General features: G+C 54.8%; 1 protein-coding gene across 1 annotated transcript in view; it reads left to right on the forward strand.

Moving 5' to 3' along the window:
- Nucleotides 1-4,973: 4,973 nt before the first annotated feature.
- The window catches only part of ROBO3 (roundabout guidance receptor 3), a 99,972-nt gene continuing 83,872 nt past the window's right edge, over nucleotides 4,974-21,073 (forward strand). The window contains exon 1 of the mRNA XM_075909598.1: nucleotides 4,974-5,161. Within this exon, the coding sequence (XP_075765713.1) occupies nucleotides 5,014-5,161 (148 nt within the window). The 5' untranslated portion in view covers nucleotides 4,974-5,013. The remainder of the gene's footprint in view (nucleotides 5,162-21,073) is intronic.

Here is a 21,073-nt window from a genome sequence, read left to right on the forward strand (position 1 = left end):
CCTGCAGGGTGCTGGTTGTAGGAGTGGGTTATGGCTCATCACGCATGTTGCAGAGACGGGCTTTTGAGCCCCCTAGTGCTCCAGCCAGTATGCCCACTGATTCCTAAGGCAAGACACTGGCCCGCTTTGGGTAACTAGGCCGGGCATGCCCCCCAATGCAGAGGGAGCCGGGCTGGGCGGGCCCTTTGCTCTTTAAGTATCAGAGGGGTAGCTGTGTTAGTCTGAATCTGCATAAACAACGAGAAGTCCTGTGGCACTTTATAGACTAACAGATTTATTGGAGCATAAGCTTTCGTGGGCAAAAACTGACTTCATCAGATGCATGTCATCTGACAAAGTGGGTCTTTGCCCACAAAAGCTTATGCTCCAATGAATCTGTTAGGGTACGTCTAGACTACATGGCTCTGTCGACGGAGCCATGAAACTAGTTTACCCGACATAGTCAATGAAGTGGGGATTTAAATAATCCCCGCTTCATTAAAATAAAAATGGCCGCTGCGCTGTGCAGACAATCAGCTGATCCGGCACAGCACGGCAGTCTAGATGTGGATCAGTCAACGAGGGAAGCCTTTGTTGACCGCTCCCTTATACCTTGTGAAATGAGGTTTACAGGATCGGTCGGCAAAGGCTTCCTGGTAGGCCTGAGCTGTCCTGGCATATTAAGGACCCGTCAGGAAGCAATAATAATGGGCAAAGGGGCATTTCCCATGAGAGACAGAGGGTCTGCGTGGTGCTGGAAAGAGGAGAATTCCCTATAACAGGCTGGAGGCAGGTGAGGAGGCCTGAAGGCAGAGCAAGAGGAGATCTGGGTATAAATCTGCTAAGCAGGAGACACAGCTTCCAGCCAGTGTGGGGAAAGGACCCTTCCAATAGGCTTCAAACAGCAAAATGAACAGGTTTGGGGGATGGGGTCGGGAGCAGCAATTTCTGCAGCAGGGAGCGAAGAAGCAAAACTCCATCCAGGGGGAGAATGGCTGCCAGGGGACAGGGGGAAGGGAAAGGAGAAACTCCTCCAAAATGTCTGCATTGGAGGGGGAATGGCAAGAGCAGCCCAGCTCGCCCGTGATGAGCTCCCAGCCATAGGGCTCCCCAACACTGCAGGATCTTTGCAGCTCTCACTGCCCCAGGGACACTCCCTGCTGCTCTCCCAGCATCAGAGGCCTTGGGTGGAGTCTTGCCTGGCCAGGCTCTTGCTGTGGGGCTGGGACATGCACAGGGACTGGTGAGGGGTTAGTATACAGTGATCACGCCGGTGGGCTGGGCCAGAGCCAGAAAGCAAGCCGTGGCCTGCTTCTCTGCCACTCCATTCCTGATATGGGGCGGGAGGGTGCCCTAAAGTGACTGGGTACCTGGGACCCTACAAGCCCTAAGGGTGGCATGTAACACATGGCTGGAAGCCACACGGATCAGTGCTATGTCGCATCATGCCCATCCAGGAAGCCTGCTGATACAGACTGGACACACATGTGTAATGTCATGTCTGGCAAGTGGCGCTATGCCACGCTTGAACCAGACAGAGGCATGTGGTTCTGTCTGCCCGAATGTGTCACCAGTGGGAGGCCAAAACCCAAGAACAGCAGATTGACGTGCACACTGAACAAATCCATCCAGAAAGCCAGGAAAAGCACTTCAGCATGCAGCCAAGAAAGCCTCCTGCCTGTGAAGCAAGCCAGGGAGCATTGGGAAGAGACAAGGAGGGAGAAAAGGCCATATTGGCCTCCTCCCTGGGAGGGACTAATGGGGCCAGAGCCCTGGACGTCACAGAATGACAGGTCCTTCAGCCAAGGGGGCTGAAGTGTGCGGGAACTGAATAGAGAGGAAAAACCTGGGTATTTTTGGAATTTGTTGAGCCCTACCAGTTCTCTCCAAATAGGAGGGCAAAAAAACTCTCTCATCTGAATGGAAACAGAAAGTCCTGGATTCACATGACTCCAAGAGCTGGGGATTTAAGAAAACCACTAAACAGCAGCAGGTTCATGATGACTCTTGAGTGTTGGCCGCCTGCATGGAAAGCAGCAATTTTACCTGCATTTCCTGGTCAGGTTAGAGGCCCACTCCGGCAGTTGCCAGCTGGGGACAATTATGTGAGGGTGTGAAGGGAACAAAGCAGCTTTTTTTCTGCTTTAATAAACCATGATAAACGAGGAAACTTCTGTGGTGGGTGACAAATGAAGGTCCTTGCTGCAGGGTAAGCTGGGGAGGGCTAGCCTCCCACTAGTTTGAATTAAGTGGCTACACAGCCCTTAATTCGAACTACTTAATTCGAACTAGGCGTTAGTCCTTGTAGAATGAGGTTTACCTAGTTCGAATTAAGCGCTCCGCTAGTTCGAATTAAGTTCGAACTAGCAGTTTGTATGTGTAGCGCCAATTAAAGTTAATTCGAACTAATGTCTGTTAGTTCGAATTAACGTTGTAGTGTAGACATACCCTGTCTTATAAACCTCTACCTTTTCCCTCTGCTGCCATATCTCCTCCCCTTGCTCCATCAGCTCCCCTGGTGCCTGCTGCCCCCCCCCAACCCGTCACCCTCCTCTGCTGTCCTGACCCCTGCCCTTCTCACTGCCCTCAGCCTTCCTGAGACCTGCCCCCCTCCACCAGCCCTTCTCTCCTCCCCATGCCCACTCTTCCAGTAGCCCCATTCTGATCATGTAAGCTACCCCTCCTCATCCATTCTCCTAACACCTCCCACTACACACCTGCCCTGCCTCTCTCCACTGGTGCTGGTCCCTCCCCTGCAGGTGTCTGCCCTTCTGCTTCACCCCCAGAATTCCCTGGCATTGGTCATTGTCGGCAGACAGGATACTGGGCTGGATGAACCTTTGGTCTGACCCAGTATGGCTGTTCTTATGTTATGTTCTTATGTCTCTAGCTAGATTGAGCTCGTTTTGTGCCTTTGCCTTTCTAATCTTGCCCCTGCATACCTGTGTTATTTACTTATATTCATCCTTTGTAATTTGACCTAGTTTTCACTTTTTATATGACTCCTTTTAGATTTTTAGATCATGCAAGATCTCCTGGTTAAGTCAAGATGGTCTTCTGCCATACTTTCCATCCTTCCCATACAGTGGAATAGTTTGCTTTTGGGCCCTTAAGAATGTCCCTTTGAAAAACTGCTAACTCTCTTCAGTTGTTTTTCCTCTTAGTTTTGCTTCCCACGGGACCTTACCTACCAGCTCTCTGAGTTTATCAAAATCTGCCTTCCTGAAATCCATTGTCTCTGTTTTGCTGTTCTCCCTTCTACCATTCCATAGAACCATGAACTCTATGATTTCATGGTCACTTTCTCCTAAGCTGCCTTCTACTTCCAAATTCTCAACCAGTTCCTCCCTCTTTGTTAAAATTGAATCTAAAACAGCTTCCCCCCAGTAACTTTCTCAACTTTCTGAAATAAAAAATTGTCCCCAATGTAGTCCAAGAATTTATTGGATAATCTGTTCGCCTGCTGTTTAGTTTCCCAACATATGTCTGCATAGTTGAAGTGTGTGCTGGGTGGGTGTGCTGGTGACTGGACATGCTTGAGTGATGGTGTGATAGTGCTGGCGACTGCACAACAGGTGACTGGGTGGTGGTGCTGGTGACCATATTAATAGGTGACAGTGTGATGATACTGATGACTGGACAGTCGGATGATTGGGTGGCAGTACTAGTTAGTGTATCATCAGGTGACTGTTGCAGTGCTGGTGACTGCACAATTGGGGTGACTGAGTGGCAGTGCTTTTGACTGTATCAGAAGATAACTGCCTGGTGGTACTGTATCAGCACTTGACTACACACTGGGGTAGCTGTTGCGGTTCTGGTGAGTGCACACAAGGGTGGCCATTACAGTACTGGTGACTGTGCACCAGAGTGGCTGTCGCGGTGCTGGTGACTGCACATTGGGGTGGCTGTTGTTGTGCTGGTGACTGTTGTGGCAGAGTGGGGGTGCTTTCTGCGCTGTGACCTGGGGTCCCCCTGCGCTGTGATGGGAGATTCTCACTGACTCTCCCAAATTTGTATTAACCCAGACACCCAGGCGCAGCCTCCCAGGGAGAGACAAAGGGAGGAGGGCGGAGACCAGCACCTGGCTGGGGGGCAGGGCTGGAGGAGAGTTTTAGTTTCTGGCTGGTATCATGGAGGAAGCAGCCTAGGCAATGGGCTGGGATTTAGGGGCCCAGACTCCCCCATCTCAAGGGGGGCTGAGGCATCCTAGGCCTGCCCTGTACCCAGATTCCATCTGTGCTGTGCTGTATCCTGGAGCAGCAATAAACTCCCTCTGTTCTACTGGCTGGTGGAGTCTGTTCGTGCCACTACGGGGGTGCAGGAGGCGGGAACCCCGACGTGCCGCCACAACTGTGCACTGGGATGCCTGCCCTGGTGCTGGTGACTGCACACAGGGCTGGCCATCGCGGTGCTCGTGAGTGCGCACGAGGGTGGGTGCGCTGGGGCTGAAGGGCGGTGGCAGAAGGAAGGGAGCCCAGAATTTTATTTTTCTCATGCAAAGTAGAAAGGGCATTGCAGAGCCCGGGCTAGTCATCCGGCCATGAGCTGCCACCGACCGGGGGGAAGGGGCAGTTTCACGCTGCAGGGGGGAGGCGGGGAGGAGAGCGGGCCCGGGGACACACCTGCCCGTTATGCGCTGAGGCTCCAGCACCGCTGGGCTCTGACTCCTGTGAGCGGCGCGCGGGGCAGCTCGTCCGGGCTGGTGCGATTCAGGCCTCGTCTCCCCAGCCCCGCTGAGCCACCCGAGCCCCAGCGCCCCTGGGAATAGCGGCCCAGTTGCGCCGCGCCCCTCTGGACCCGGCCGCTGGACCCAGCCGAGCCTGCGGGGGGAGCGGTCCTGGCGCTGCAGCGCGCTGGGCTGGAGCCGCTGCCCCGCCCCTGCCCGCGCCCCCCGGGGCCATTAATCCCGCAATTAAACATTTATTGGCCCCCGCACCTGCTGCCAGTGTCCGGGGCCGGGCGGGAGACTGCGGCGCTGCCCGCTCAGAGCGCCGGGTGCTCGCGCGGCGCCAGGCGGCTCGCTCCGGCTCGGCCATGCTGCGCTACCTGCTCAAGACGCTGCTGCAGATGAACCTGTTCGCGGACTCGCTGGCGGGGGAGGCGGGCAACTCCTCCGAGCTGCTGCTCGCCCTCAACGCCTCGCTGCCCGCGCTGGACCTGGCCAACCTCACCCACGCCAACGGTAGGAGCGGTGGCGCCGAGCAAGTTCCCAGCCGGCGCCGGGCTGGGGAGCGGCTGTCCCGGGACAGCGGGCGGGCGGGCGGGTGCGGGGTGGCTGTCCCGGGACGGCGCGGGGGGCGGGCGGGTGCGGGGTGGCTGTCCCGGGACGGCGCGGGGGGCGGGCGGGTGCGGGGTGGCTGTCCCGGGACGGCGCGGGGGGCGGGCGGGTGCGGGGTGGCTGTCCCGGGACGGCGCGGGGGGCGGGCGGGTGCGGGGTGGCTGTCCCGGGACGGCGCAGCGGGCGGGCAGGTGCGGGGTGGCTGTCCCGGGACGGCGCAGCGGGCGGGCAGGTGCGGGGTGGCTGTCCCGGGACGGCGCAGCGGGCAGGTGCGGGGTGGCTGTCCCGGGACGGCGCAGCGGGCGGGCAGGTGCGGGGTGGCTGTCCCGGGACGGCGGGCGGGCGGGCGGGCGCGGGGTGGTTGTCCCGGGACGGCGGGCGGGCGGGCGGGCGGGCGCGGGGTGGCTGTCCCGGGACGGCGGGCGGGCGGGCGCGGGGTGGTTGTCCCGGGACGGCGGGCGGGCGGGCGGGCAGGCGCGGGGTGGCTGTCCCGGGACGGCGCGGCGGGCGGGGTGCGAGGCGTCCAGCCCGTGTCTCTACTCCGGGCAGGGAGCTGGGACCCGCCTCCGGGGTTTCGGCGCTTTAGTCCCATTTTTAAACGTGACCGAGGCATTAGCTCGCTCTCACTAACCGCCGGTCCCCGGGTGACTTGGACGCGCCAAAGGGCGGCTGCGCAGGGGCCGCTCCTGGCCGTGGCTGATGCCAGGCGAGCCCCATGCCCGCGGGGGGCGCTGCAATAGGGGGTTCCGCCGGAGGTGGGTGCACCCGAGGCTCTCTGGGCCTTTGCCCGGCTTCGCACCTGTCCCCGCTCCCGCTGGGAAGCGCCGTTTCGGACGCGGAGGTGGCACGTGGACGGGCCAGCGGGGCTGGAGGAGACTTGCCGGACCGGGCGGCTGCTGGCTGGGGAGGCCCGCGGGGCTCTGGAGAGGCTGCGAGGCGTCGGGACTGCGCTCGGGAGCGGGGCCCGAGGAGCCCCTAGGAGGTCGGGTCCCAGCTGGGCGGGGAACGCGGCTCCCTCCGGTAGCTCAGCCCGGGAGCTTGCGCCTGTTTGGGGCCCCGCTGGGGAGCGCGGCACAAGCGGCCCGGCCCGATTCGGTTCTTGCAAAGCTGCCCAGGCCTGCCGGCTGCGCAGAGCCCGCTCCTGCCCCAAGGGAGCGCCCACCCGCCGGCGCCGCGCCAGGAGCACCCGGAACGGATCGCACCTCCCGGGCCGGGACCTTCCCCTCCCTGGGGCGCGTTTCCCCGCAGCTGGGGGGAGCCGGGAGCTGCTGTTTGCGGGGCTCGAGGCTTTGCCTCGCCGGGATCTCAGCTTCCGCCCGGCACAGCTGGGACACTGAGGCAGCCGAGCTGCCCCGCGGCTCGGCGAGTAGCACGGGGGCGGGGCAGGAGCCGGAGTGCGGTAGCCCTTGGCCGGGGACTTTCCCGGGAAGCAGCCCCTGGGGCCCCCTCACTGGGCGCTTTCCCTGCCGGGCCAGGAGCGGGCAAGCCGGATTGTGTAAGGGTGGATCGGGAGGGGGCGAGATGTCCCAACGCCCCTGAGAGCAGGGTCCGGCCGCTCCCCCGCTGGGCCACACCGGGGGATCCCCCTTTGTCTGCGCCTTACCGTCCCCCCCCCCCCGATACTTCCCTGCAGCTCTTCCGCCCCCCTCCCCCGACCTGGGGCTGGAAGTGTCGGGTGAGGGGCTGGGGCAGAGCTGTGTGGAGAGCCTGGAGCTGTGGGGGGACGGGTTAGGGCGGAGCTGTGTGGGGAGCCTGGGGCTGTGGGGGGACAGGGGTAGGGCGGAGCTGTGTGGGGAGCCTGGGGCTGTGGGGGGACAGGGGTAGGGCGGAGCTGTGTGGGGAGCCTGGGGCTGGATACAGATACTTTGCATCACGGGGTTTTTACGCAGATGGAGTGCGGGGCTGGCCGGGCCCATCCCGGGGGTCTCTTGTTGCACTCCAAGTCCCAGAAGGCGGGAGGAAAGTGAATGTCCTGTCACTGTCCAAGAGGGTGAACAGGGTGACCCAGCTAATTCTGGCCTGTCAGCCTGCCAAGGAGCCTGGGCACCACAATGGAGCGCCTGAGGCAGGCCTTGCTGAATAAAGCCGCAAGGAAAAGCAGGATAATTGGTGCCAGCCAACAGGGGCTTATGGAAGTTAAATCCTGTCAAGCTAAATTGAGCCTTTTCCTGCTGAGATTGCAGGTGATAAAGGAAGCAGCGTCGGTTTCATATCCCCAGAGCTCTGACTTAGCGCTGCGGGCCATTGGGCAAACCCCTAGCACAATATGAAATGACCATGGCGCACAGGGCAGGGATTAAAAGCTGGTGCCGGCTCAGTCTCCCCCTGGCTCTGTAAGTCACCGAGCAGGAGTGTTTCTAGCGGGCCTCGCAGGGCTCGGCCCAACGCTATTTAAGCATTTCCTAATGAGCTGGAAGAGAACATAAAATCACCGCTGAGCGAGGGAGTGGTAACTAACAAAGGGCACAGTCCCTGAGAGAGTGATCTGGTGCCCAAGTGGTGTCCCCAGTGACTGCGGGCCCTGGGGCGCTAATTTCCCTGCTGTGATGGGGAGCAGGCTTTTCTTAACAAGCAGTAGCCGGGAGAATTGTTTTCCTTTGGGGGGGGGGGGTAGTATCTCGAGCAGGGAGCGGATGCTGGTTTCATAGAACCATAGAATCTCAGGGCTGGCAGAGATCTCATGAGTTGAGTCCAGCCCCCTGCCCAAAGCAGGACCAACCCCAAATCAATCAACCCAGCCAGGGCTTTGTCCAGCCAGGACAACCTCCAGGGATGGAGATTCCACCCCCTCCCTAGGGAACCCAGCCCAGTGCTTCACCCCCTCCTAGGGAAATAGTTTTTTCCTAATCTCCAACCTAGACCTCCCCCCCCTTCCCGTCCTCCGTGTTTGTTATGCAGCATGGAAAGCAGGGCTATACCAGGGATCTCCACAGCCTCCTCTGTGCTGGACATGGATGCAAAGAAACCATTTAACATCTTTACAATGTCCTCATCCTCCTTAACTGTGCCCTTTGTCCCTAGCTGTCCAGTGCCAACAAGCACTCTCACGGGCACCTTGCTGCTGACTGAGATTTTCGCCTCTGCTCGTTCTTATGCCTTTGGTGATTTGCTGGTTGGAGTCTCTATTGCATCCTAATTTCCACTGTACATTTCCCTGGCTGGGGATCCTGAGCTCAGGGCACATGCCTTTAGTCATCTGATCCGTGACCCAGAGCTGGCTCCCGAGCCCCATGTGTGACCAGGCAGGTGTGTGTCTGGCTTACCTGCCTCCTTGTGGGTTGGGGGTGTGACTGTGCCTTCAGAGCTTGGGATGGGTTCTTTCTTCACCTTTGTGCAGGTTCAGCGGGCTTAATTCCCTCACTTCTGTCCTCAGGGCTTTCTGATGAGCCTCTCCATTTTCAGATCTCCTGTTCTGGAGCCTTGTGGCTCCTGACTACACTGGTCCCTTCCTCCACCAGCCAGGCTGGGCTCAGAGCTGAGTCTCCTGGTGAAACGAGGTCGGGGTAACGCATTGCTCAGGGCAGGGGGTAAAGGGCCCATGCTGCTCCCCGGAGCTCGCGCTATGTAGACAGTGAGGTTTTTCCCGTCACCCTGGCCATTGCCTCTCAGGGAGGGGGAGCGCGGCTGCAGCCCTGAGTTACACCGTGGGAACTTGACAGCTGCTCCCTCCTGAACCAGCTCCCATGTGGCTGTCAGGTTTGGGTGGTGTGTCCCTTGCCTGCTCCCACAGCTGTTCCTGGGGCAGTCGGTTACAGTGTCTGTCTCCTGCCCTACATGAGGTTTGGCTCCTGTCCCCATTGCTAGCGCTGTATTTAATGCTGCCTCCCAGCCTCCCCATGCTGCAGCCTGTCCCAGCCCTCGGCTTGCAGCTGGCACAGCGCCCCAGCCAAGCCTGGCTAGCTTCCTAGCACTTGAGATTTGCCTCCCTACAGATTCTACTTTGGGCTCCAAATGAAGCCTAATCCGAACTATCTAGTCCGTGCCGCGTGTAGCCGCGCGGCACGGGGTTCGCACTAGCCGGCTTTTAAAAATGGCGGCGCCGGCTTTATGCTAATGAAGCCCGGGAAATTCAAATCCCGGGCTTCATTAGCAAGTTCAGTATGCATACATTACCCCCCTAGTTCGAACTAGGGGGGTAGTGTAGACATACCCTATTTTCTTAAATGCTAGCAAATATATATATATAGGTCTTAAAAATGGTTACAGGAAAAAAAAGGTAAAGATAGAAAATAGAAATAATGGTACCAAGTGAAGGCTTAATCTTTAAAGAGCTCTAACACTATGTATATATATACTTAAACAAAGGACCACATCCAGGTACAATTTTTACCCCCTTCTGTGCCTCTCGACTCCAGCGTGTCAGGCCAGGGTCGGTCCCTCAATTCCTCGGAAAGACAAATACGAGGTGGGCGTCTCCTCTGGAACCTCGGGAGGTCAAACACCAAACCCGACCAGCAGATAGGTGGTAGATTGACGCTCAGAGTAAGTGTGCTGCTGGACTCATCTTTATCCCCCTGGGGGCCCGTATTCTCTTTCTTATCTTAAGATGCCAAATTGTACTGGTCCGTTTTGTGGCGCCAGTTCTTACAAGCAAGTTTCAAGTTAATTTACACTTGTAAGAGAGGCAGATAGCTAAATTAGGAGTGCTGGATGTTCTTGCTGGGCGGGAGATTCCTCCCCCCCCCGCGGACGGCTGTGTGTTCGTATCAATATGGGTTAAGTCAAGGGCACTTCTGTGCAGCCTCTTGGTCAGCGATTAGTTTGACCACCCTCTTATCTCTGCTTACAGTTGTCCATGGTCACTGAGCCAGCATATCTAAACCTCCTGCTCCAAGGTTTTCAAAGATCATGCTGTTTTTCACTGCTCTGTGTGCCCTGCATGCTTTCAAGCAGACAAAGATGGATGTTAAAATGGGGGTTCATGTCTGGCTACAGAGAGGTCCAGGTTGGATATTAGGAAAAACTATTTCCCTAGGAGGGTGGGGAAGCCCTGGGCTGGGTTCCCTAGGGAAGTAGTGGAGTCTCCATTCCTAGAGGTGTTTAAGTCTCGGCTTGACAAAGCCCTGGCCGGGTTGATTTAGTTGGGATTGGTCCTGCTTTGAGCAGGGGGCTGGACTTGATGACCTTCTGAGGTCTCTTCCAGATCTATGGTTCTATGATTCTATGAACCCTTTCTAATGCCAAAATATCTTTTTTGAGGTGAGGAGACCACATCTGTACGCAGTATTCAAGATGTGGGCGTACCATAGTTTTATACAGGGGCAGTAAGATATTCTGTGTCTTATTTTCTATCCCTTTTTTAATAATTCCTAGCATCCTAATTGCTTTTTTGCCTGCCGCTGCACACTGCGTGGAGGTTTTCAAAGAACTATCCATGATAACTCCAAAATGTCTTTCCTGATTAGTTGTAGCTAAATTAGCCCCCATCATACTGTACGTATAGTTGGGGTTATTTTTTCCGATGTGCATTACTTTACACTTATCCACATTCAATTTTATTTGCCATTTTGTTGCCCAATCACTCAGTTTGGTGAGATCTTTTTGAAGTTCTTCAGTCTGCTTTGGTCTTTTGCAGGGATGCAGCCAGCTGCCTGCTGCACCTGCAGGGGTGGCATGGAGGGACGTGTAGTTGGGAACCACAGTGCCGCGCCCCTGCTGCCAGGTTTCCACTCTCCTGTGGCACTAGCCCAGGAGGTGGGGGCGGGCAGCCAGGAACAGAGGCCAGTAAATCATGGCTCCCAGCAGGGCTGTTGGCCCCCAGCACTCACCACAGGCCAGCGACGCTGGGACAGGCAGGGCCAGGAGCTGTACAGAGCAGCCCCTGGGGCAGATCTCGTGTGTGTTTCTTCCCCTGCTCGGTTGGTTGAGGGCAGAGTATGGGCAAAGGGCAGGGGAGACCCTCCCCTGATGCCCATCAGCCTGGCTGCATTGGCTGACCCCCGCTGGGCTCCAGTCCGGTCTGCCCCATGCGTGGGGCTCAGCAACGGGCTGGGCTAGAACCAAGACAGAGCGGGAGGGGAAATGGGGGAGAAAGCCAGGGGATCTGGCCCGGCTCCTCCCATGGGAGCTGGCTGCTTCCCTCGGCAGCGGAGGAGTTAATGGGCTGCTGGTCGAGGGCCGATGGCCTGGCCTGGCCAGTGCTGTGCATGGGGACCATGGCGCGTCTGGTCGCTGGGCTTGGCAACCGGCGTGCAGCCCCTCCCCGTGCACGTCCCATGCTGGGCGCTGAGCGCTGGCTAATTAGCTGCAGCAGCGGGGGCTGAGCTGAGCTGGCGCTTGGCTGGCGGGGGCCCGGAGACAGCCGGGCTGCCACCTGCAGCGTGCTGGGCCTGGCTTTGAACAGGGCCCTGCAGGGGCTGCCTTTGCTGGGGCTGTGCAGCCAGGGAGACACGGCCTTGTGACATCCTCCCCATCCCTCCCAGGGCTGTGCCTGCCCTGCTGGGGGCTGCAGCAGGACGCTGGCCCTACAGGTCTGTGCAGCCAGAAACAGGCTCCCGCGCTGGGAAACTGGGAGGCAGAGTTTAATGCAGTGACAGCAATGGGGGGAAATTGCCTCCGGGAACCCCGAGTGGCTGTGAATGCGAACGCGCTGCTCGTCCAGCCGGGCTCCCAGCTCGCCTGGCTCTGGCTTTGCCCACCCAGGGCTGGGAACATCGGAAGCCAGGAGCTGGGCTGCCGGCTGCACTCAGGGGTATGAGGAAGTGCCCCTGATCCAGGGTGGGCTGCTCTTCCCACTGGCTTTCTGGGATCCACTCTGGCTGCAGCCCCTTTGTCTGCAGCTGGAACGAGGCACTTGCCAGGCAGGGCCCAGCTACCTGCTGGAGCTGGAGAGCAAGGGTGGGGGGTGAGCTGCCCTGGGCAGTGCTGGGGGAACCCCCCGTGGGGCTGGCAGAAGGCTGCTGTGCTCAGCCTGGCAGGGGACGTGCTGCTGCTGCCTCCCCCAGGGGGCTCTTTCTCTCTGGATGTGGGGGGTGTCTGACAGCTGGGCTGTGCCACATGCTGTTATGCCCCCCCCCATGTTGACTGTGCTTAACAGCCTGCCAGGAGCTGGGGCAGCACCCCAGTGTCAGCGCCAGGCCAGCTGTGGGGCTGCAGGATGGGTTGCTGACAGTGCCTGGGGCTCAACCCCCACGTCCGGGGTGGGAGCGCTGGGGCACGAATCCCGGCTGGAAGAGCAGTTGGCTGCAGTCAAGTCTCGCGCATGCTGGCACAGCTGGGTGGGTTGGGCAGGAGCCAGTGGCTAGAATAAGGGAGGGTGCAGGCTGGGACTGGGGCTCCGCAGGATTGAGGAGTGTGCTACGAGTTGCCCACATATGCCATGGGGCTGGCTCGTCCTGCTTTGCCCTGGCAGGGTCCTTTGCATCTCTGCAGAGTACTGTGTCCCCTCCCTTCAGGAGTGGTAATCCCCCAGCTGGGGAGGGAGGGAGACTCTGATGTGACTTTGCCGATTGACACGTACTCATCAGGTCCCTCTGGGCCTGGGGGCTGCCTGGCAGAGACCATTGGCATCGGGGCGTGCTCAGTGCGTTCTCTCCTGCAGGGCCCTGGGCTGTCAAGTGCCCCTCACGCTCTGCTGTGGGTACAGATAGCTGGGCTGGATGGTGCTGAGCTCTCCCGTGGGTACGGAGTCTTCAGGGATGGGCAGCTCCGGTGCTTGGACAACTCCTGGCCGTGCCCTGGCAGTGAGCCAGCTGGGCACAGGGACATGCCCAGTCAAGGCAGAGGTCACCACTAATGGAGCCGCATATAAGTGCCCGTCCCACCGGGACTCAGCCAGGAGCCTCGCCCCCCCCCCCCAATCCTGCAAGGGGTTGGGGTGTCACATTGGGAGTGAGAAGAGAGGTGGCGGGGGCAGTAGGGCAAGCGGGAGTGGGGGACAGTGACATAAGGAGGGGGCAGTGCTGGGTAAGCAGGTGTAGTGAGGGCACTCGGGCACCACAGGACACAGACGGGGTGATGCAGTCGTGTGAGTGTGGCATGTGTGTGCAAGCACCTGTGCTTGTGTGAACACGTACCTGTGATTGGTGCTTGTGTGAGCACGCACGTGTGCGTCCCCCTCTGTCGGTGGTGGGGGCTACCTGTGCAAGGGGGGGCAGATGGAGCTGTGACCACACAGGTGTGTTAGGTACTGATGACACCCAGTGGCCATGGAAGGTAATTGCAGAGGAATAGCTGAGCTGGGATATAACATGGGGCCAGCTCCTTCTGTCCACGTCTGTCCATCTGCTTGTCTCAGAGGGTCTGTCTACACTACAAAGTTAATTAGAACTAACAGCCGTTAGTTCGAATTAACATTCATAGACCCTACACATACAAACCGTTAGTTCAAACTTCATTCGAACTAGCGTAGCGCTTAATTCGAACTAGGTAAACCTCATTCTACGAGGACTAACGCCTAGTTCGAATTAACTAGTTCGAATTAAGGGCTGTGTAGCCACTTCATTCAAACTAGTTGGAGGCTAGCCCTCCCCAGCTTGCCCTGGTGGCCACTCTGGGCCAAGCCAGGGAAACTCTTCTGCCCCCTCCCGGCCCCGGAGCTCTTAAAGGGCCACGGTTTGGTTACAGTGCCCATGCCAGGTGCAAGCCTGCCAGCACCCAGCCAGCAGACCCTGCACCTGGCACGGCATGAGCCAGCCACCTGCTGCCACCCAGCTCTCTGCCTCTTCCCAGGACCAGGCTGACGGCTCCCGGGAGCCTGCCCAGGACTACAAGAGGCGGGCGCCCACCTGGTCTAGTGCGGAGATCGTGGACCTCATCCAGGTTTGGGGGGGGAGGCCTCCAACGTCCACAATCTCCGCACTAGGCACAGGAATGCGGCCGTCTAGGGCAGGATAGCTGCCAGCCTGGCCACCAAAGGCCACATGCAAACCCAGGAGCAGGTTTGCATGAAAATCAAGGTAGTCCAGTGAGACCCCCGACCCTGAGCTTAGAACATAAGAATGTAAGAACGGCCGTACTGGGTCAGACCAAAGGTCCATCTAGCCCAGTAGCCTGTCTGCCGACAGCGGCCAACACTAGGTACCCCGGAGGGGATGGACCGAAGACAACGACCAAGCCATTTGTCTCGTGCCATCCATCTCCAGCCTTTTACAAACAGAGGCCAGGGACACCATTTCTACCCCCTGGCTAATAGCACTCCATGGACCCAACCTCCATGACTTTATGTAACTTCTCTTTAAACTCTGTTCTAGTTCTAGCCTTCACAGCCTCCTGCGGCAAGGAGTTCCACAGGTTTACTATTTGCTTTGTGAAGAAGAACTTTATTTTATTAGTTTGAAGCCTGCTACCCATTCATTTCATTTGGTGTCCTCTAGTCCTTCTATTATGGGAACTAATGAAGAACTTTTCTTTATGCACCCTCACCACACCACTCATGATTTTATAGACCTCTATCATATCCCCCCTCCGTCTCCTCTTTTCTAAGCTGAAAAGTCCCAGTCTCTTTAGCCTCTCTTCATATGGGACCTGTTCCAAACCCCTAATCATTGTAGTTGCCCTTTTCTGAACCCTTTCCAAGGCCAAAACATCTTTTTTGAGGTGATGAGACCACGTCTGTACACTGTACTGAAGATATGGCATATCATAGTTTTATACTTCCCCTCCTCCTTTTTCCTCTGGCTTCCCCCTTCTAGCTCCATCCTCCAAAGTTTCCCTCTCCCCTCTCCCACCCTTTCTCTTCCTCTCTCCCACCTCCTTTTCCCAGTCTCCCCAGAGGTTAATCCTCCCCTCCCCCCAGTTTTATTAAATGAAGAGAGTTTCTATTTTTGAACACACGTGTCCTTTATTTTTTACATCAGGAAGGGGGGCTAGGAAGGGGTAAATGGTAGGAGGTGAGGGAGGAATGGGGCACAAGCCCCCGATGGGGAGGACTGGGGTGGCTCTGCGGGCTCCTCAGGGTGGAAGCTCTCCTGCAGGGCCTCCTGGATCCTGACAGCCTCCCGATTGACCCCCCCGGATGGCAGCCTGTGGCAAGTGCAGCCGGGCTGATGGCCGAGTGCTGTGATGTGCCGAGTGTGGGCACTCAGAGCAGGTCTCTGCTCCCCCCCCCAGTTCACACCAGGCCTTTTCTCCCTTGCTTGGGTAGGTGGCTGAGCCTCCTTGGACAGCACCAGTCTCCTCCTATGCCCCTGCAGGCTCTGCAGCCAGAGTTTCCATAGGGACCTGCCTAGAGCTGTGCCAGTCACGCTGAAGGGACGGTGTAGGCACAGTGTGCCTGGCCCAGCTCCCAGCAGGTCTATCTCTCAGCACAGTAGGCAGATCTGCTTGCAGTGAGTCAGCCAGACCTCCCTCTCCAGTGAGGAATGGGGCGATGTGGAACACATCAAGACCAGGAACGTGAGCCCCACTTCGCACTTGCCAGTGGTTCCTGTCTCTGTTTCTTAAAGGCAACTTTCTCCCAAAGTCTCTTTGGTGGAGCTGCTGGTTTCCTTGGAGGTTACCCCAGCGTCAGTCAAATGCACCAGTGATGCTTCTCTGGGGCCTGGGGGTGTTACACGGCCCTGCTCTGGCTTCGAGCTCGTGGCCGGAGGCGCTCTGAGGCAACGCAGGGCTTGCTGCATGTGAGTGCGCTAGGCGGCTGGGCTGGAGAGAGGCTCTCCGCCTTTGAAAAATGTGGGTTCAATTTTGCTATATACAGAAAACGTTTATTCTCCTCTGTGCCTGCAACTCATGGTGCCATTCCCCACCAGCGAGGCATCGGCTTCCCTGGGGCAGCTGACACGGCATTCTGCCTGGTGAATGCTAGGCCCACACTGAGTGGGGTGGAGTGAGTTTGTCAGGCCTGTTGGGAGTTGCTGCTGCAGAGCGGTGAACTGTTTGCCAGCTGGCTCCTCAGCCCTGTCTTCCACTGGCGTAGCACGCCTCTGTCTGGGAGCGGCCGAGGCTCCCGGCTTCCAATGCCCAGAGCTCTGCTCTGCTCTTGAGTGCCCCCGGTGGCACACGGGCTATGCACAGCCATGCACTCTATGGAGCACCCGGTATCTAACCCTGCCATTTAAACTTAACAAACAACAAATGGTCTGGTAGTACTTTCTAGACTAACAAAACATGTATCCGCCCACTTCTTCACATGACCGGAGTTTTGAGTTTAGGATGGGCAGACCCAAAATAAATAGGGGAGATGGGGGAAGGGGGGAAGGGAAAAAAAGGAAAGGGGGCGAGAAACAAGGAGCAAAGGGTATGAAAATATCAAAGGGAAAAACAAGTCGGCAGAACTGGTAACCTATAAGCACCTGAAGATTGGATAGTTAAAAGAAGCAGATAAGGATCATAGGATAGCAATTAGATAGGAAGGGTACTAATGCAAGAATCTACACAGACAAAGAACTGTTGTTACCTTCGTTGAATGTTAGGTTGATAATGTCCCAGCCATCCATTATCTCGACTGAGGTTTTCAGTGGAGGAATTGAATTTGTGGATGAATTGTAATTCCAACTGCTCTCTGTGTATTTGGCTTGTAGAACTGGTTTGTGACAAGACAGCTACCTGGAGATCTTTTAAAGAGTGATTAGGTAAACTGAAGTGTTCTCCAACAGGTTTCTGTATGTTCCCTTTACGGATATCTGATTTGTGTCCATTGAGTCTTTCCCAAAAGTGTTACACTTTGGTTCGGTGATGTGATGGGAGCCTTAAGGGTTAAAGCTGACTACCCAGTGAAAACTACTGGGTGATGGTGAAACAAATTATTTTTATTAAGTGGAATGATTTTTTCATCAAAACTAACAATTAGCAAATGTTTTTTTTTAAACTAGCAATTGCTCAATACTTTTACAGGGTAGAAAACCCTAAACTTAGCTGTACTTAACTAATTACAAACTTCTTTGATTACAATTCAACCATACCAAATCACTGTCTCTAATTTGCTTAACAAAAATACAAAAACAAAGACAATATAATGATAATAAAAACTCCGTCTAAAGCCAGCCCCTCTATGGTTATTTTAGGGCAGCTGGTGGAGTTAGTCATAAATCTCCTTTTACAACTTAACAACTCCAGGGCTTCTATTTCTAACACTTATACTTAACCTAAATACAACACTACTATACAACACAAAATTATACAATTTACACAGTGTGGTTAACAGAACTTAGATACGCTTTACAGAATTACACAGTGAAATTAACACAATTTAACTATTAATTAAACCAATAACTAATACATTTAAGCAATACTTACAAATCCAGCAACGATAACAACACAAAGACACACTAGAACTCGGAGCATGCTCAGGACTCGTGCACCTCTATATTTGACTCGAAGGGTGGGGAGGCTGCCTCAGGGTGATCAATCCTTTAACCGGGCAAAAAAAGACACGTGCCCTCAATACACGGAACCTCTGTCGAACAAAGGGGTAGAGGATCTTTTATACAAAAATTCGGTGTCTAATGCTGTGATGGCGCGTTGGGGGTTCCCCGTCTCCTGCACCCCGAAATGGCACAAACAGACTGCACCAGCTAGTGGAATTGAGGGTGGTTTATTGCTCCTCCAGCACAGCACAGCACAGATGTAATTTGGTTACAGGAATTGGGGCTAAGAGGCCTCAGTGCCCCCCCCTTGAGATAGGGGAGTCCCAGCCCCCTCCCCAGCTCCTTATTCCCTGCCTTCCAGCCAGGAACTAACTAACCCTCTTCCAGCCCTGCCCCCCAGCCAGGGCAGCATTCCACCTTCCTTTGTTCCTCTCCATGGGGGGTGTCTGGCCACTGGTTCAACAAGTTTGGCAATACCTCTGCCTAGTGAGGCTTTCCCTGCTGGGTCTTGCTCCAGACAGCAGGGGTCACCACATCCCAGCAAGTACCCCCACTACGTCACAAATGCCATGCTAGGGTCTGCATTTGGCAGGGCCTGATAGGCTAGTGATGAGGTAGTTTGTCAATACTGCCCTATAGGAATGTTCGTGATGTATGCATGATCCCCTCGTGGACAGGACCAGATGGGGCATAGTTAGTGTGAGACAGTTGTGTTTTATTACCCTATGTTTGCTTTTTCTCTTGCTCCTAAGACCGGTCAAACTATGGTCAAATGAGGCTTATCTGTAAATGCAGCTAGGCGCTATCTAGTCATGCTCACCTCCCTGTTTTCTGGTGCCTCTGAGTCCCAGGATGCCTGTAAGGTCAAATTCCATTCACAGTAACTGCATTCTGCTTCCCATGCTCCTCTGAGTATCTGGGTTTTGTGTGAGGGGCCTTGTGTGGCAGGATGGGCTATACGCGAAGGCCGTGGACAGAAAAAGCTTGCTTTATAACATGCCCCTGTGGCCATGGCCGAGCGGCCCAAATGCCACTGATTGCATCTCCTCCTCGTCCTCATCGCCACCTTTATTGGTGTCAAGTAAAGGTTTCTGTTCAATGAGAAGCACTTGTGCAACAAACAGGCTTTTAAAACAGCGCATCCTAGAACAAGACAAACAATACATGTTATGAATGTGATGAAAATAGAAACAAAAAGTTCTTTGTATCATCCTAAACTAAACCATGAGACTAGCCATTCCAGTCTGAAAAGGGTGCACGATTCCCTGACATCCATGACAATTTGCTCAATTTTTTCAATTACATCACTTACATTTTGTTCAATTGACTTAATTTCCATATAACATTTATCTTTAAACATAGAACCATATTGTGACTCATCTAACCAACTACAAAATCCATTTTCTTTTGCTAACAAGTAATTAAGAGCTAATCTATTTTGCATAACATACGCACTTCTCCAGGTAGCTATTTCAGTTTTAGGAATGCTCTATAAAGATCCTGTAGGTGTTTGTCTCTGTCTGTGGGATTGGAGTAAATCTGGTTGTATTTTAGGGCTTGGCTGTATACAATAGATTGAGAAATGTGTCTGGGATGGAACTGGAGGCATGAAGGTAAGTGTGGGTTTCTGGTATAGGGTAGTGGAAATTTGTCCATTATTTAATTGTACTGTAGTTTCCAGGAAGTGGATTTCTCGTGTGGACTGATACAGGCTGAGGTTGATATTGGAAGTTGTTGAAATCCTTGTGACATTCTTCAAGAGTCTCTTTTCCGTGGGTCCATATGATGAAGATGTCATTAATGTAGCATAAGTAATAGGGGTGTTAGGGGGCAAAAGCTGAGAAAACGTTGTTCAAGGTCAGCCATAAAGATGTTGGCATATTGTGGTGCCATGCGAGTGCCCATGGCTGTGCCGCTGACTTGGAGATACAAATTGTCTCCGAATTGGAAGTAGTTGTGGGTGAGGACAAAGTCACAGAGCTTTGTAATCAGGTGTGCAATGCTGTCATCGGGGATGGTGTTCCTGATAGCCTGTAATCCGTCTTCATGTGGAATGTTGGTGTAAAGGCCTTCTACGTCCATAGTGGCCAGGATGGTATTTTCAGGCAGATTACTGATGTTCTGAAGTTTCCTCATGAAGTCAGTGGTGTTGTGGAGGTAGCTAGGAGTGCTGGTAGCATAGGGTCAGAGGAAGGAGTCAATACAGCCAGATAATCCTGTGGTAAGTGTGCCAATGCTTGAGATGATGGGCTGTCTGGGATTTTCCTACCATTTCAGTCAGTTTCTGTACCACACAACTGGCTAATGTGACACTGTCGTATGGTTCAATTTATTTTAGATTCAAGGGAAACCAGGACACTTCAGGGCTACTTAACCACTTTCTTATTTATTGCAAACCTTAAGCAGTTAATACAATTGTTTAAGTTTACAAGCATTAATAACAATGACTATACAATTTAAATCTTAAATACTATATATTCTAAAGCAAATAAAACAGCACAAAGCAATGCAAAAGCAATTACTAAAAGATTTACTATATGCAATAATAAACCCTAAGTCACTTACACTTCACCCACATGCTACCTACAGTGCCAGGCAGGAGATTGTGGTTCCGTCTTTTCCCACCCATAGTGTTGCCAGCACAGAATGCCCGAGGGAGCAACAGCTGGGTTCGGTGCCCGGTGTGCGCGCTCCAGTAAACACACCGGTGTGGAGAAGCAAAAAAAAAGTGTATTTGAACGCTCAAATAGGTGCCAGGAGACTAGACATCTCAGATCAAGCACACCAACATAAGCCGTTTTCCCTCCTTATATACCCAGGTTGTTTACTTGCAGGAAAATAGTGAACTGTAGCAAGTTTCCCACACTGGGACATACTGCCAGCCCCATCCTCTCCCTCCCCTCTACAGAGACACATCTGAATTCTTCTTCTATACCACTGATAGTAACTAGGCAACCTCAAGGTCTGTCTTGCCGTTCCCAGCTATTAGCGAGCTAGAGAAAAGTTATGCCTGGGGGGGGGAGGGAAAGGGGCGGAAGGGGGGGTGCTTTTAGGGTGCTTGGGCCTAGAGCGGGGGGCTTCATCAATTCTTTTGATCTTCCACTCCTCCGAGTTACCTAGGATCATGCCCAGTGACCCCAACAATAGGAACGCCACCACTGATGTAGCTGGTGTGAAGGGCCTAATCACTTCTAATTACCTGGAGCAGGACATGTGGGTCAACCCTGCCCGTTCCCTCCCACCGATGGTTCTTACTAAACCCTATTAATAGCAGAGAGAGACTTGGTCGTTCTAATAATATTTACCAATTGATTACGTCTTGTGTAGGATACCTAAGAACCCCAATGCCCTATTAGCGGCACATCCTGCTTCTGAGGATGTTGCTGCTCTGTGCGCAGTTCACAGTTTCATGGCTGCATCTGTACTTTGTGCTTATCAGAAACAGAAGTACCAGTGCACGCTGCTTGCCCTGTGTTCTTGACGTGGTCTCGAGTACCAGGCTTAATGGGCATTGTGATGCAAAACAGTTCCTGACTCTCGGGCCTGCCTGCGCGCTTTGTTGCACCAGACT

The sequence above is a fragment of the Pelodiscus sinensis genome, chromosome 26 (genome assembly GCF_049634645.1).
Source record: "Pelodiscus sinensis isolate JC-2024 chromosome 26, ASM4963464v1, whole genome shotgun sequence".
Classification (NCBI taxonomy): domain Eukaryota; kingdom Metazoa; phylum Chordata; order Testudines; family Trionychidae; genus Pelodiscus; species Pelodiscus sinensis.